We start from the raw sequence: 14302 nt of genomic DNA on the forward strand, positions 1-14302 counted from the left end.
TTAAATAAAAATTTTATCTATTTAAAAAAAAAAAAAAAAAAAAAGTGCATTTAGTGTACATATCTCCCAACTATAAGATAAATACAAATTTTTTTTATATAGGTCGCATTAAAGTTTCAGAATAGTTTGAAGATATAATAAATATGATGCTTTAACAAATTTTCTTCCCCCAAATACAACTTTATGTAAACCTGTACATAAATGTGAAAGTAGAATATTACAACTGAAATTAAGAATGAGGATGTGCCCAAAAAACATTAAAAGCAAATAAAAACCTACTATGGAAGATTCTTCTACTTCAGCAGTAGTGCTGATCGGACGGTACCCAAGTAAGATTTAAGAAAGTGCTGGCTGTGCTTTTGCACTATACCATTGACGTGTACATTTGAGTAGAATACCATGTAGATCTGAGCAGCATCCCCACAGCAGTGCTTACATAAGGGATCACTAGAGATGATATTAGTTTATGCTGTGACGTGGTATATTTTAGAATCTGTATTTATCTGCATTTGTACATTTAAAATTTTCAGAATTGTTGCTTCTCATCACTGTACCACAAAGTAAACAAACAGTGTGACAAACAGACTCAGGATGGGACTAAAGAGCACCTTCAGGCCTGACCCCCTCTGGTATTCATGGATACACAACTCTCGGATAATTTTTGTCTTAACACTTCTTTCCACTGGGTCTATGTTGCTGCCATTCTTTCCTTCTTCCTCTCTTATAATGAACTCTGTCACCGACATGTTGAAGCAGTCGCTCACAAACCTTTCCTGTGACACATGCGTGTTTTCCCCATACATGGGCCGGTAAACTTGGTTTGGCATCTGCCTGTGGTAAGAGTTGTAGTACTGGTATTCACGATCATTGTCGAAGCTGTACCGCATATTGCTAACAGCACTGCCAATCATGAAACCTCCAACAGCTCCCACTGCTGCTCCTGCAGCAATCATCTTCATGTTGGTTTTAGGTTTGGGGGGCTTCCACTGCTTATTGTTGTATGCGTTGCCTCCACCGGGATTATAATTCTGTCCCCAGTTGTTCCAAGAGCCACCAGGTTGATTGGGGTTTCTGTTTCCACTATTCCAGCTGCTCCAGGAGCCACCAGGTTGGTTGGGGTTTCTGTTTCCGCTATTCCAGTTGCTCCAGGAGCCACCAGATTGACTAGGGTTTCTGTTTCCACTATTCCAGCCACCTCCTTTCTTCCCACCTTTCTTGGAAGCTTCAGTCAAGATCAGCATGAGGGTAACCAGGAGGAAGCAGGTCCGGAGACTTTGCGACATGGTGATGGATCTGCAAGCAGAAGGGGGAAAAAAAACAACAAAAACAATTAAATACACTGGTTTTAAAAAAAAAAAAAATCACGATGGGTACACACCTTTATGTGACTCCATGAAAACAGTCACCTTCACTTACTCTTCTCAGGATCTGCATTACTATTGCAATCTATTTTAAACTTATCACTGCTGTATTGATAATTGCCAGTTGATGTTTAGGCAGCCATTACTATGGTGGGTGGGTAGAACAACTTCAAGACGGTAAACTCAGGTAATGCTTGCCCTGACCCAGGTTATCACTGGTCTGGGTTTCTGTAAGGTTAAGTATTAAGACTGATATGTCTCAAAATCACAAGCTGGAAGTGGCGTTAATTAAATTACTCTTATTACTAATAATTACTATTTAAGCTGAAAACAGTTCCCATTTAACCCTTCTTTTTTTTTGCAACAAATAAATCCACAAAATCAGGACATTTAGGGTACTAGGGATCAGGAAACATTTATTGTCATGGGTTGGTCGGCCATTTTTTTGTATTTAGGTGAAAACTTAGAGCCAGCAGCTTCCAGTGCTCCCTTGATAAGCTTATGCAATATATGTGGTTGCACATAAAGGAAGACAGTAGGTACGCATAAGTAAGACGGGGACTGACTCTGGATCACGCCAAATAAATTATCTGTAGTAAATGTACATACCCAAGTGTGACATGTTGGACTAATTTTTTTCACTACAGCTTCCATCATTCTCATTGGTATTCCTGCTTAGTGCCCAACGCACTAAGCAGGAATACCAATGAGAATGATGGAAGTTGTAGTGAAAAAAATTAGTTGTGGTCCAAATAATATTCTTATATTATTTAATGGTTCTTAAATAATATCTATCTATATATCAATTTGTCTTTAGCTTACATTGATTTTATTGGGGCAATGGGTGTTTTATAGTGTGGCAACAGGTTATCTACCAGCATGCTAAACTCACAACAGATCAACACGCACTTTCATGCGTCCCACAGGACTTCTGTGGCTAGTCGCAGGCTGGGCAGGAGCTGGTACACTGCCGGTGAGTGGATTACAGCCCTCTGACAGTGTAAAAGCGCAGTATGGCAGATAATGAGTTAGCATGAAGGAGCTCTGAATCGGAACATTGTGTGCAGCCAAAGTCCCTCCAGAACTGCCTGCACACAGACATACAAGTGACAACAAGTCTGCTAAGGACTCCTACTTAATGCCTGGCGTTCTGACAATGAATGCCATCTACAACTATAGAAGCCAGAATAGATACTACAAGATTTATGCAATTTCCTTCAGCAAGAACATCTTCATATTATGTGATATCATGGAATAAGTGAGGTCAGAGACAGTAAACACTTGGCGAGCAACAGTTCACATTAGTTTGAATTTGTGATACGAGGAACACATGACACTCAGGGTGAGATGCCAGTTCATACTTTCATGTTGAAGGCAATATCAGAATGGACCCCCCCCCAAAAAAAACTAGCTTTTTATAACAGCATTTAGCACAAGCATTTTTTTTCTTTTTTCTTAGTATCAACCATGTTTTTACCAAGTTGATCAATAAGGGCCATCATGTACACGGTGATGGTCCAACACCTTTTCTAGTGTAGTTTGGCTGCCAATTTGCTGCTGGGCAAGTCCTTCCCTTACCTTCAGAAAGGGTCTAAAGGTCAACACAGAAGCCTTGCATGTACAAACAATGAGAGGGGCGCCTGCTTCTGCTGCTAAACCAAACAGCTTCTCTTACAATTAATTAATCTTCACTTCCTCTTCTCGGGTTCTACACAATTACTGGTTTTTTTTTTTGTTTTTTTTTTTATTATTTCTGCCCTATTAGACGGCAGCTTCATGCAAGGATCCCCTGCTCTAATATATAAGGGATAAGGAAAAACAAACAAAAAAAAATATATATATATATATTTTGACCTCCCCAACCCACTCGAAGTCGGCACAGCCTCCAAACACTACTAAAAAAAGCTGGACAATATAAATGCGTCTCTGTATGTGACTTAAGGGTTGTCAAACATGCACAGGCCCCTTCTCTTCCTCCTCTGGCACCCAGGCCAATACTGCCTGGAGGAGGTGTTCTGGTTTTCATCAGTGTGGAACACAAAACAAACCAGGAGATATACACAGCTACACATTGGATTTGTGTACGTAGAAATGTACATCAGCAATACTAATATAATATTTCTGTATATACAATATAACATCGTTTAACATATTGCTGTAAACCAATAGACAATGAAACATATTAAACCATGTCTCGCGGTCTGTCTTCTCAGCTACAAAGACGTATTTCTTTTTTGGATCAGCATCTAGTTGCCCCGTTAACCAGAGTATGTCCCCTACAACGTCTCCAGTCCTGAATCTGTCTGGGGTGTCACTGGGATATATAATTGTGTGTTACTGGGATAATGTGATAATTATGATGGGAAATGTGATAGGTGGTGTATTAAAAAGTTTAAGTCTTTATATTCAAAGTATCAACTCATTTACCAATAAACCCCTGCCGAGACGGAAAAGTCTTTGTTAAGACTCGCCTTCAACCACCCTATTTGCATAACATAGATACACTTTGAGTTTAGTAACGTCATAGTTGTTGGCGGCAGAGGTTGCACCAACTGGTATAGAATCGACTTTCTGGCTGAGGTCAAAGATTTTCAACCGATTCCTATTGCCTCTATAAGCTTCATCAATAACTAGCAGTATAGCCAGTTCTGGTGTTGTGCATGTTATTGGGATTACTACTTTTTTGCAAGGGTCTGTGGCGTTCCAGAAGGATCTGATCTACGGACAGCGACACAAGTCTGCTCCCCGAGTGCCGCATTTTTGACAGTGATCGAGATATACAAGCCATTTTGTGGAGTAATAGGCATGGTGTGCCACTTTTAAGGACATATCTATGTACATAGCTGTGGGTATAGCTCGGCAGAAGGTCTATTTCGCATCATAAATTATAGTCTCAAGTACAGGCATATGGGCAGGTCATTTTCGCACTCTCCGTGATAGGGTAAAGTAAGTATTGGAGAGACCGGCAGGAGAGTATGGTTTGCCAGATCAATCATGAACCAAAACAATCAAATGGATTGTCCCAGAACAGAGTGGAGAACTAGCCTGTGGGCTTGCAAAGAGGTGAAGCATGTAATTGGGATAGCTGGACAAGTCACTGAGTTCAGAGAAGGAGAGGAGTGATTTGGTGACCATTTGATGGCTTTTCTTTTAAATAAATATCTGCTTCATGTCAATGAACACAAGGCTGGGTCTCTGGCCCATACTGGAAACCTAAGTTCTCAACCTCAGGCTGGGAAGGGGAGACCCTCTAATTCAATTTAAGTAAAGTCTCACCAGCTTTAGCACGGATCTTTAGTAGCTGGAGGTCATCGATTCTTAAGATTCAGCTCATGTTTGGTTGGCAGGCGCTTTTGGAAGCCCCTAAAGTTATTAGCAGATGGTGTAAATAGCTTTGAAATTCTAACTTGGATTAACTGGATTGTCCTTCCATTTCAAATGCATTAACTACAGAAATGCAGCCACATGCAAATTCCCTGTAATAAATGTCCTTAAGAAAGGCAAAAATGTACTAAAATGTTTTGGTAGCACACACCCATCCAGCTACAATGCGCCTCTGTGCTCCGTATAACAACATTCAGTATGTGGTAGAGCTCGAAAGCCTCATTTTGAAACCATCGCCATGGAAACACCAGGAATCATCCCGACATCTGCTCCTTTCTCTTCCTTCCATGGGTCATTTATATAAACGCAGTAAAAGGGAAAGCAGCCGGCAGCTGCACAGCAACACAAGCCCATTGCTTTAAAGTCAGAGCCCGAAAGAGAATCCCAGCGTCGAGTTTATTATTTTTTGTACAGTCTATAAGGCGAAATAGTTTGGTTTAATTATCTCCATGTATTTCCCCGGTGACTTAACCCGGCAGCAATGCCAGGTACCCTTAACGGGTCCAGCAATGAACCGAGTGGGTTATGTTATACCATCGGAACAAGTCATGAGATAAAATATACCCTGTACTGAATGCGTTGAGCTCCAACACCATTTAATTTGCACACCAAGAAAAAAAAAAAAAATCAATTCTGCTCTTAATGTCCAATTAGATTAAACCGAGGATGGCTGCATTTTCTATTTCGCTATTCGCCAGTGTGCTTGCAGGCACATTATAAACAGGCCCTTCCGAATACTGCTAGTCATTCTGTAATGTGTTTAAACGTACGGATTATAAATAAGATTCGGCAGGGGCCCTGTGGCGATGCCCCACCCTGTCATGGCCTTCCCCCATATAAAAATATATTTACCATCACTGTAAACAAGAACTAAAACTAGGTAGTACAAAGGCTCATTGCATGATTAAAAGGTGACATCCTCTGACTTTGAGCTTCTATTTCTGCAAATCAATTACTTAAAGCGATTTTCATGTTCACTATATACCGAGCCAGACATGGACAAGGTAGCCACTGACTTCTATCAGCATATACTAAGCCAGACACAGACAGTGGTACAGCATAAGTCCCATCACTATATATACCGAGCCAAGCATTTGACAGTGGTATAGCATAACTGCCTTCGCTCTATACTGAACCAGACATTGATGGTGGTACAGTATAACTGCCATCACTATATACTGAGCCACACACCGACAGTGGTATCACAGACAGGAAGTGATGGTGGCACACAACAACTCCCATCAGCGAGGGGAGTTATCGTGTACAGTCATTAGAGGCCCATACCCAGGAACCCTCTGTATTTCTATCAGAAACTCCAGAAGCGTCGCTTCTCTGGTTGACACCCGAATCCAGCAGCAGCACCCACTGACATCAGGAATTCCTGGCCACTTCCTTGATTTTGGGTTGATTAGAGGGAGATCCATGATCTCCCTAACCGGCTCTGCTCCTACAAACATACCCCCCCCGAACCTCGGTCCGCGCCTGAGATAAGGTGTCCCACCCTTAAATGAGTTCTGTTGCCATTAGAGATTTTAGCACAAGTAAATAAAAGTGATCTGTGTTTTCTGCTTTGCAATCAGTTTAATTGGAAATGACATTTTGCTTTATGGAAGAGAGAGGTCCGATTCCGAGAGCACCACTCCTGTTTGTAGCTTTTACATGGGTTTGCATTATAACGTTGATCAATTAGCCCCAAGTAAACATTAATACATTATTTTCCGTGAGCAAAGTAATGTTTTGCTTAAGGATAGATATGAAAGGGGTTTATACTGATTAACTATAAATTATGTAGAGGTGGTGGCACTACCAAATAAAAGGATTTACTAGGTCAACAACCATTAGGGCTGGTCTTGAAGCTGCATGATAAATGGATGCTATGTTGCTGATGTCTCTGTAGCTGCCCGACACATCCTTATTAACCAGCAATGAAGGACCCTGACAGCAAAAGATTTGTGGAGGTCACATGACGTTGTACCGCCAATAGCATGTAGTGAGAGGGAGTGAAAGCCCAGCACCTGACAGGTAAGGTCTGTGTGTGTGTGTGTGTGTGTGTGTGTGTGTGTGTGTGTGTGTGTGCGCGCAGCTGGGTGTAGCGTGTATGAGTGTGACACATGAAAAAGGTTCAGGATGTTTTGCTTAGGACCCCCAAAATCCTAGAGCCGCCCCAGTACTGTAGGTGTTACATATCATGCTCCAAGACATACATAATGCTGAGCCTTTGTCGCAGCCTGGCATGCAGTTTGTATAATATCTAAACGTCCTCAGTGGCTGAGCTGGCATCCCTATGGATGACTATCCAACCCCACCTCATCATAGAATGTGTAGTTCTCAGCAGCTGGAGTGAGTGCTAAACCCTGACTCAACCTTGGGAAGCACTGGTTTCTCACTGGTTATCTGCTGCCCTAGTGTTTGCTTAATTGCCTTACATTGCAGGTAAAGAGAAAGGGATGCAAAAAAGACATTTTATGAACAGAACAGACATAATGACACACACACACATATATATATATACACATATATATATATATACACACACACACACACACACGTATTATTTCTATTACAGCTTCAATAGTGTTAAACTGTCGACAGCAGCCGATACCAGGTTTTCCTAATCTGCAGGAGTCTGTTCTCTGTGGTTGAACGCTGACATTTTGATAAATGGATCAGCCTGTCAAATAAGCTTATCCGAGCTCAGCTAAGTATATCCTTAAACGTGACCCGATAGGACTCCGAGATCAATGGTGGATAAAGTACAACCGTGTAGAACATCTTCAAACGGACAAGGAGGTTATATGTGTTCCTACACAATGAGCATTCTATATGGCACAAAACAAACGTGAATAGATTGTTTTTGTACTACACCACAGCTTCAGCATGCTCCCAACTAACAATAAGCCACTTTTTATTAATGTGTGTGTGGGTTCATTCCAGAAAATTCAGTATTTATACGGTCTTCTGTGACATTTCTGGGTGAATGAATCGGGTTATAACTCCTTCCAATGTCTATAAGATGGTTCCATAAAGAAACCTGGTTTAATAGGCATGTTCATTTTACTGATGGGGTTCAGCAATGTACCCTGCGGGCACCCCACGCCTGCCAACAAAACACTACTAATACAGGAAGAACTCTGCACCATCCTTATATTGTTTCGTGAAGAGCCTGGGCTGGCTATTCCATTCTATAGCGGATTTTTCATGTACATGATCACGTGCCTGTTACCAACACTTCAGAATTCTGCACTTCATTCTTATTCATTCAATCGCGCAATTCAAGCCACAACAGATCACAAGGCAGCTATTCTGGGCTCCCACCAAAGACCCACGCAGGACCAATTAAAGGGATATGGAAAAATAACCCACTGCCACGGTGCGCATCCAGACCTCCGAAGAAGCACATCCTACCTTGTTTCCTGGAGAAGCTTGTATATTCCTTGAATCCAAGCAGCTTGAGAGCGGTTTACTGAGGGAGACAAGCGGATATTACATTATTAGTAAACAAGTGATGCGCTGTTCCATTTAAACACATTCCCCAGGCATTCTATACATTACACCGACCCGCTCGGTTCGAATTAGCCCAATTAACTGGGAGTAATATAAGCGCTACAAGATGAAAGGGGTTTATATGACAGGCGTTCCAATGTTTTCTTAATGGAAGTAACGGGTCAGCCGCTGCTTACCTCGCGCTGGAAATAGCCTTACTGCGTGTGACCGTCAGCGAGGGCGGAATTAATGAGCGGTGAGCCCGACAGATCGGTGGGAGGAGCCAGTGGGGTGGGCAGAGGGAGGGGTGCGAGCGGGGAGGGGAGTGAGCAGGGAGGGGAGGAGTGCGGGAGTGCACGGAGAGGGCGGGGTCTGCCCTAAAATGGTCCTCGCATCCGCTTGTAGACAGCCCAGTGCAAATAGTTAAATCCAAATGCATTTTCTCTGGCTATTTATCACTATCCTTCCCTTAAGATCTTGCTTTCAGCTTTATGGAGCTTCTCGCTAATTAGCGTTTCTTTTTGTATTACCTTCTATATCAAGCCCCCTTTTTAAAAATGTTTTACTGCCAGATGAGCCCCAGACATTAATTATATTTTTGCATTTATGTTTTTGCTAATTTGCATAATAATATGTTTACATGTTAACATTAACATATCCAGTGGCACCAACATTTTAGATGCAAAAGCAGGTGACACAATCCAAGCAAGAGCTAAGCTAGGCTGATACTTGTTTTAAATACTTTACCCGATTCATACATGGCTATTAATATGTCATAAAATCATTAATCGCGCTTCTCCCCTCTCCATGTCGAGAGATTTTTTGGCAGCCCATATAAAAGTTCTATGCTGTAGTACGTGAAATTAATAAACTTCCAGTATGATGTCATCATGAGGCAATGGAATAAGAAAAAGGTGCAGCACTGCGATAATGATCAATAGCAGATTAACACAGAGAGAAAACAATGCACAGACTGTAGGATCGAGGGAAGTTGGTATGTATAAAGGAGAACTGTCACCTATGAGAACATTTTGGGTCATGTCAGAGACATCACTTGAATTGTAGAACAATCATGACGGCAACCAAAGAAATGATCCTATAAAACAGTGATAAGGAATGCTCAGAACTGCTTGTGTCTGATTTGATATCGACGTTATTATCATATTTGTTTATTATTTCATTCATTTATTGCCCCGTGTTTCGCAGTTATAATATTCTTATTTAGTTGTGCTAAAATACAAAACTCTAAGAGTCAAGTGCCATGAGCTTGGAAGTCATCATTTGGAGACCCTTGTTAGGAACCGACAGAACAAAGTTAGCTCAACAAGACTGCCATTAACTCAAGAGTTAAAATTTTGAGATATGAGATATGTTTGTAAATAAAATAGGTTACGCTTCTTCCAACTGGCTCACATAAATATTTATCAATGGTTCACAAAATCACACAAAAGGCTTAGTAAAGCCCTGACCCCTAGCAAGCAACCCTCCTAGACCAGAAGTGTCCCTCTTTGTAATTTGGGAAGTATGGAATAGTCTTATTACCATCCTGGGTGTAGAAACAGAATCTGACAGCAGATAAACACCATTCCGCCCATGTAGTCTGCCCATTTTTTCCTGCGGTAAAATACATACATGTTTAAATTTCATGTAACAACACGCACACCTTTAGTCTTCCTTCTTTGGACTCTTTCCAGAGATGATTACTCTGGCACCGTGTATAATGTACTAGATGAGGTCTGACCCATTATCGGTGGCACGAGGGCCTCTACTAATGCACTCCTTCTACTAATGCACTCCTTTTTATTCTGGCATCCTGTATTTCCCGATTCATTTCAATCCCTTTGTTTATAACAAGTTCACAATTAAAGTTACTCCTTTGCAAGCATCTTGAGTCTATGTAAAATAAATAGCTTTGTTGTCAACCTGCATCTGTCATACCGTGACAGTGTGTGATGTCCTAGATGCGCCATTGTTGTAGGATTTAAATGACTAAACTTTATAGGATAGTTCATTCAAAGAGCTGTGTCAGGTGCAAAATCACAAACGTGATCTTGGTGTGTACATGCTCATTTAAGCTCTTGGGAAGTATACTGGGACGAGGGGGAATAATGTCCTAAGGCAAGACACTCCTGCCAAATGTGCTCACCTACACATACTTACACCATGCCAACCAAGTGTCAGGGACCCGAACATACCTCTCAACACTGCTAGCAGCCAAAGTTGGTGGAGAAGAGGAGAACAACCTGTTGAAGCATTGTAGCACTCAGAAAAGAATGGGTTTATGAAGAAATACGCAAACAATCTATAGTCATTTTCACCAATAACAACCATGTTCCCCAACATATGACGCTGTTTCTAACGGATCAGAAGTATTTATTCAGGAAGCTTAATCATTATCCTAATTTATACAAATCCCTTCATTTGTCTTTAGTTTCATTATTCATTGTTTACATTTTGACCTTTCATGTTTACATAAATATATATATATATATATATATAATGTTTTATCACCCTTTTTTTAACTAACCTAGCATTTTTATTCTCTTCTGGTGCATCTAATAATTGTAAAAAAAAGTCTTCTCTTTCCAAGCCATTCAGTGATGTTTATATCTCCCTTTCAGCAAAACAATGCTTTCTTGGCAACCCCAGCTAGCCCAGGAGACCATGTATTCCCAGGGTACCTGCTAGAAAACATATCTAAAATTCCCATCCTATGAACATAGAGCTTTTTAAACTACTAAGCTTAGCCTCATCTATAATGCAATATAATGGTTGCATTATATACAAAGAGACTTACTGACAACCATTAACACCGTACACTATGTGTGTGCTTAATTTGGATCAGCCAACAATATTAATAATAATCATAATACACAGGCCGTATAATACAGTAACACATACTAAAATACACAGCGCTGAAGTCACCATAAAATAAAGAAAATTGAGTACAAACTCCAAAAGGTCAATGAAAAATGAACACAGAGGATTCTCCAGATGTAATAAATAGGGTAATTAAGCTGAGATTCTCTGGGCTGCAGTGATATCGCACTAAAAGAAATCAAATACACAAAAAGAAAAAACGGTGCTAAAATTCCTCAATGCCACAGTATATGTATATCTAAATACATCATATTCAATACATATATATATATATATATAATAAATAACCACACTGAAGGTATAGACAAGAAATAAATATATCAATGTCAGGGCACTGTATATAATATAATATATTAAAGTGATTCATACATTGTAAAACGTATCAAACCTTATAAAAACACGATAAGTATCAGAAGAAAAGAAATAATAAATAAAGACAAGAAAGACCAATGCACTATAAAAAGAAACCTCTTTCTCTGGTGTTGTCCACCTGGGGGGGATAAACGGCCACAGCTGAAGAAGGAAACAAAACGCGTCCTGTAAGGCTTGTTGGTTTATCCTGGCCAGGTGGACAAACAAAAGTTTATTTTTTATAGTTTATTGATCTTTTTTTTTTTACTTTTGATTTTTTAATTCTGATTTATTCTCTGCTTATATTCATCATGTTTTTATATCACATACAGTAGTGTGGGGATTTTTACAATATATGAAACACTTTAATATATGTATATTGGTGCTTATGAATAATACTGATATATTTTATGTATTTATTAGTTGTTTTTACTTCCATTTTGTTTACTAGTCTCGATTTAATATTTATGTACTGAATAAAATGTATATTTTATATATATATATATGTTGTGGCATCAAGTATTTTACACAATAAAAGAAGCTTGATTAAACCAGATTACAGGACATAACCTTACCTCACCTGATGATTTTTTCCCAATGGGGAAGCAGCTACGCACAATAAAGCTGACTCGGCTGTAAAATGGAAAGTCGAAAGATGGAACTTAAGTGGCTATTGAAGGAAAATGTGATTTTTAATGGATACTTAAATACAGCAACACATTATCTGTATTTGTATACTCAAATGGTGCATGATACTGTGTAAGCAAATAAGGGGATTTATTTGCCTTGTAAATCTGAAGCAGAAAGACTGTCGTTGAATGCGTTTGGTGGTTTATTACCCTAAGGAGGGCAGAAAGCTCTGTGACAAAAATCACATACATTTCACAATGTCCACTGCCTAAAACGTTTAAACCCTTTAACTCCTTCAGTCCCATGGGGCGTTGGGTACCTCAATTTTTAATGTTCTAGAAGGGACTGTCCACCAAAAGGATAATATTTTGTGTGCATTTTCCGGAAACCCGGTGGCCACAGATATATATTTTAAGTCAATATAAACATTTTTCTCACTGCTATTCAGTCAGTGAGAAACCGATCCTCCCATTTTCCAGCAAAAAGGGGGGGGGTTTAGTATAGAGCCAATAACATTTGGTATAGAAGGGACATGGGTGGTGGGCTTTTTAAATTTTGTTAGTTCCAGATTAAAGTAATTGTAACTGGCAACAATGCCACAAGAGGACCCCAGTGGACCCATTCAGACAAAGTCATCTGAGGCATGAGTAATATTATACTATCCTGAAGTAACATCTGAAATCCTAGGAGGAACAGGTAGCCCAGGAAAGGCCAAAATATGACTGCCTTCCCCACCGGAAATTATTATATGTCAGATTATCTGAGAGCAGTAAAAGCAGAGAGGGAGGGAAAGTAAACCACCACTGTGCCTATATAACCGTACGTTCAATGTGGCTCCTACCTGAGGATGCCCACCAAATACTCTTCTTGCCTGTATAGGACGTATCCACAAAATGGAGACTATACAGAATAAGGCAGGCAGATACCACACAGAGCAAAACTCATTTGAACTAAACGTAATATCCCTGAAGCAGGTGGTAATTTCGCTGGATAGATTAGGGGATGTTGGCAGTAAGCAAGGGCAGTGCTAAAACATGTAATAACATTCATATCTACTTCCTTCCGCAAAACACATCCCAATAAAATATTTAACTATGTGAATCAACTTGTATATTTCTTTCTTTGGAAATCATTTTCCTTATTAGAAGAAAGTTACAACTACTACCTACTTTACGTGCAAATCCACACCTGCCTTCTACAGATCAAAGACTTCACAGCAAATCATTTGCTCTGATGTAACACAAAGACATGAACATATAAAATGTCTGGTATTAACAGTAACAGAACGCATACTTCTTAACAAACCATGCAGCGAGGGGCTGGCATCTTTTGGCCTGTGGCCCCATCAGCCCCTTGCACACACATATTAACACACACTATCACACTAAAACATACTTACAGAAATCTACACACACTCTAGTAAATACTTACAAATTTGGGCTAACACAAAAACGTATACCTACACACACTCGTATTAACATACTTACACATACACACTCATGCCAACACACTTACACCCTCCTGCTAACCCACACTCCCTCTAGCTCGCACACTCATGCTAGCATGAGTATCATTTAGAAAGCATTTCTATGTGATACGTCTCTGGAATCTGCCCTGTTCCTTCTTAATGCATGGAGTATTCCATTTTTAAAGAAAGTAATCTATTCATTTCACATAAGCGGAATACATTAAGATAAGTCTTCAATTTAACTCCTGTTTCCTCCACTGATATCCATCTTTTCTAGAAGCTCAGAATGTTTGCTGGGTATGAGTATATCACAACGTTCCATGGCCCTAAAAGTCAAGGTAATGTGTATCAAAGGAGCAGGAGGTTGGTTTATAAATACAGTTATTTAAATTAAATTATTCATTTATATAGCTTATTGCTTTATATGCATAGCCACTAAAATGGTTATAGGAGCTCTGCAAGTATGTCCTGGAGGCTTGAGATATTAAGTCGGCTGATTTGTCTTTGTGGCGATGCTTTATTCTCAGAACAGTGGAGAGTTTCTTTTTACTCTGTCCAGACCCGAACTGGCAAACCGGGCCAATTCCAAGTGGGCCAGTAGATAATGGCACCCACAATTACACTTACTGATGTGGCAGATTGGGCGCTTCCGTATGTGAGCGCCGACTGGGTATGTCCTGCCGCACATTATTGGAATAAAAGAGTGTTAATTGTTCTTCCTCTTAACGGAAATACCTATGTGGTC

General features: G+C 40.0%; 1 protein-coding gene across 1 annotated transcript; it reads right to left on the bottom strand.

The window, feature by feature from the left end:
• Positions 1-482: 482 nt before the first annotated feature.
• PRNP (prion protein) lies at positions 483-8490 on the bottom strand. Its single transcript, XM_053465216.1, has 3 exons — positions 8426-8490; positions 8151-8208; positions 483-1293 (listed from the first exon to the last, which is right to left on the bottom strand). The coding sequence occupies exon 3, from the start codon at positions 1281-1283 to the stop codon at positions 546-548; it is 738 nt and encodes a 245-aa protein (XP_053321191.1). The 5' UTR covers positions 1284-1293; positions 8151-8208; positions 8426-8490; the 3' UTR covers positions 483-545.
• Between the last annotated feature and the right edge of the window lie 5812 nt (positions 8491-14302).

Source organism: Spea bombifrons, chromosome 4, assembly GCF_027358695.1.
Source record: "Spea bombifrons isolate aSpeBom1 chromosome 4, aSpeBom1.2.pri, whole genome shotgun sequence".
In the NCBI taxonomy this organism is placed as follows: Eukaryota; Metazoa; Chordata; class Amphibia; order Anura; family Pelobatidae; genus Spea; species Spea bombifrons.

Bases quoted from the DNA above. Each gene is read 5' to 3' on its own strand.
- PRNP (XM_053465216.1), bottom strand. From the start codon at position 1,283: ATGTCGCAAAGTCTCCGGACCTGCTTCCTCCTGGTTACCCTCATGCTG.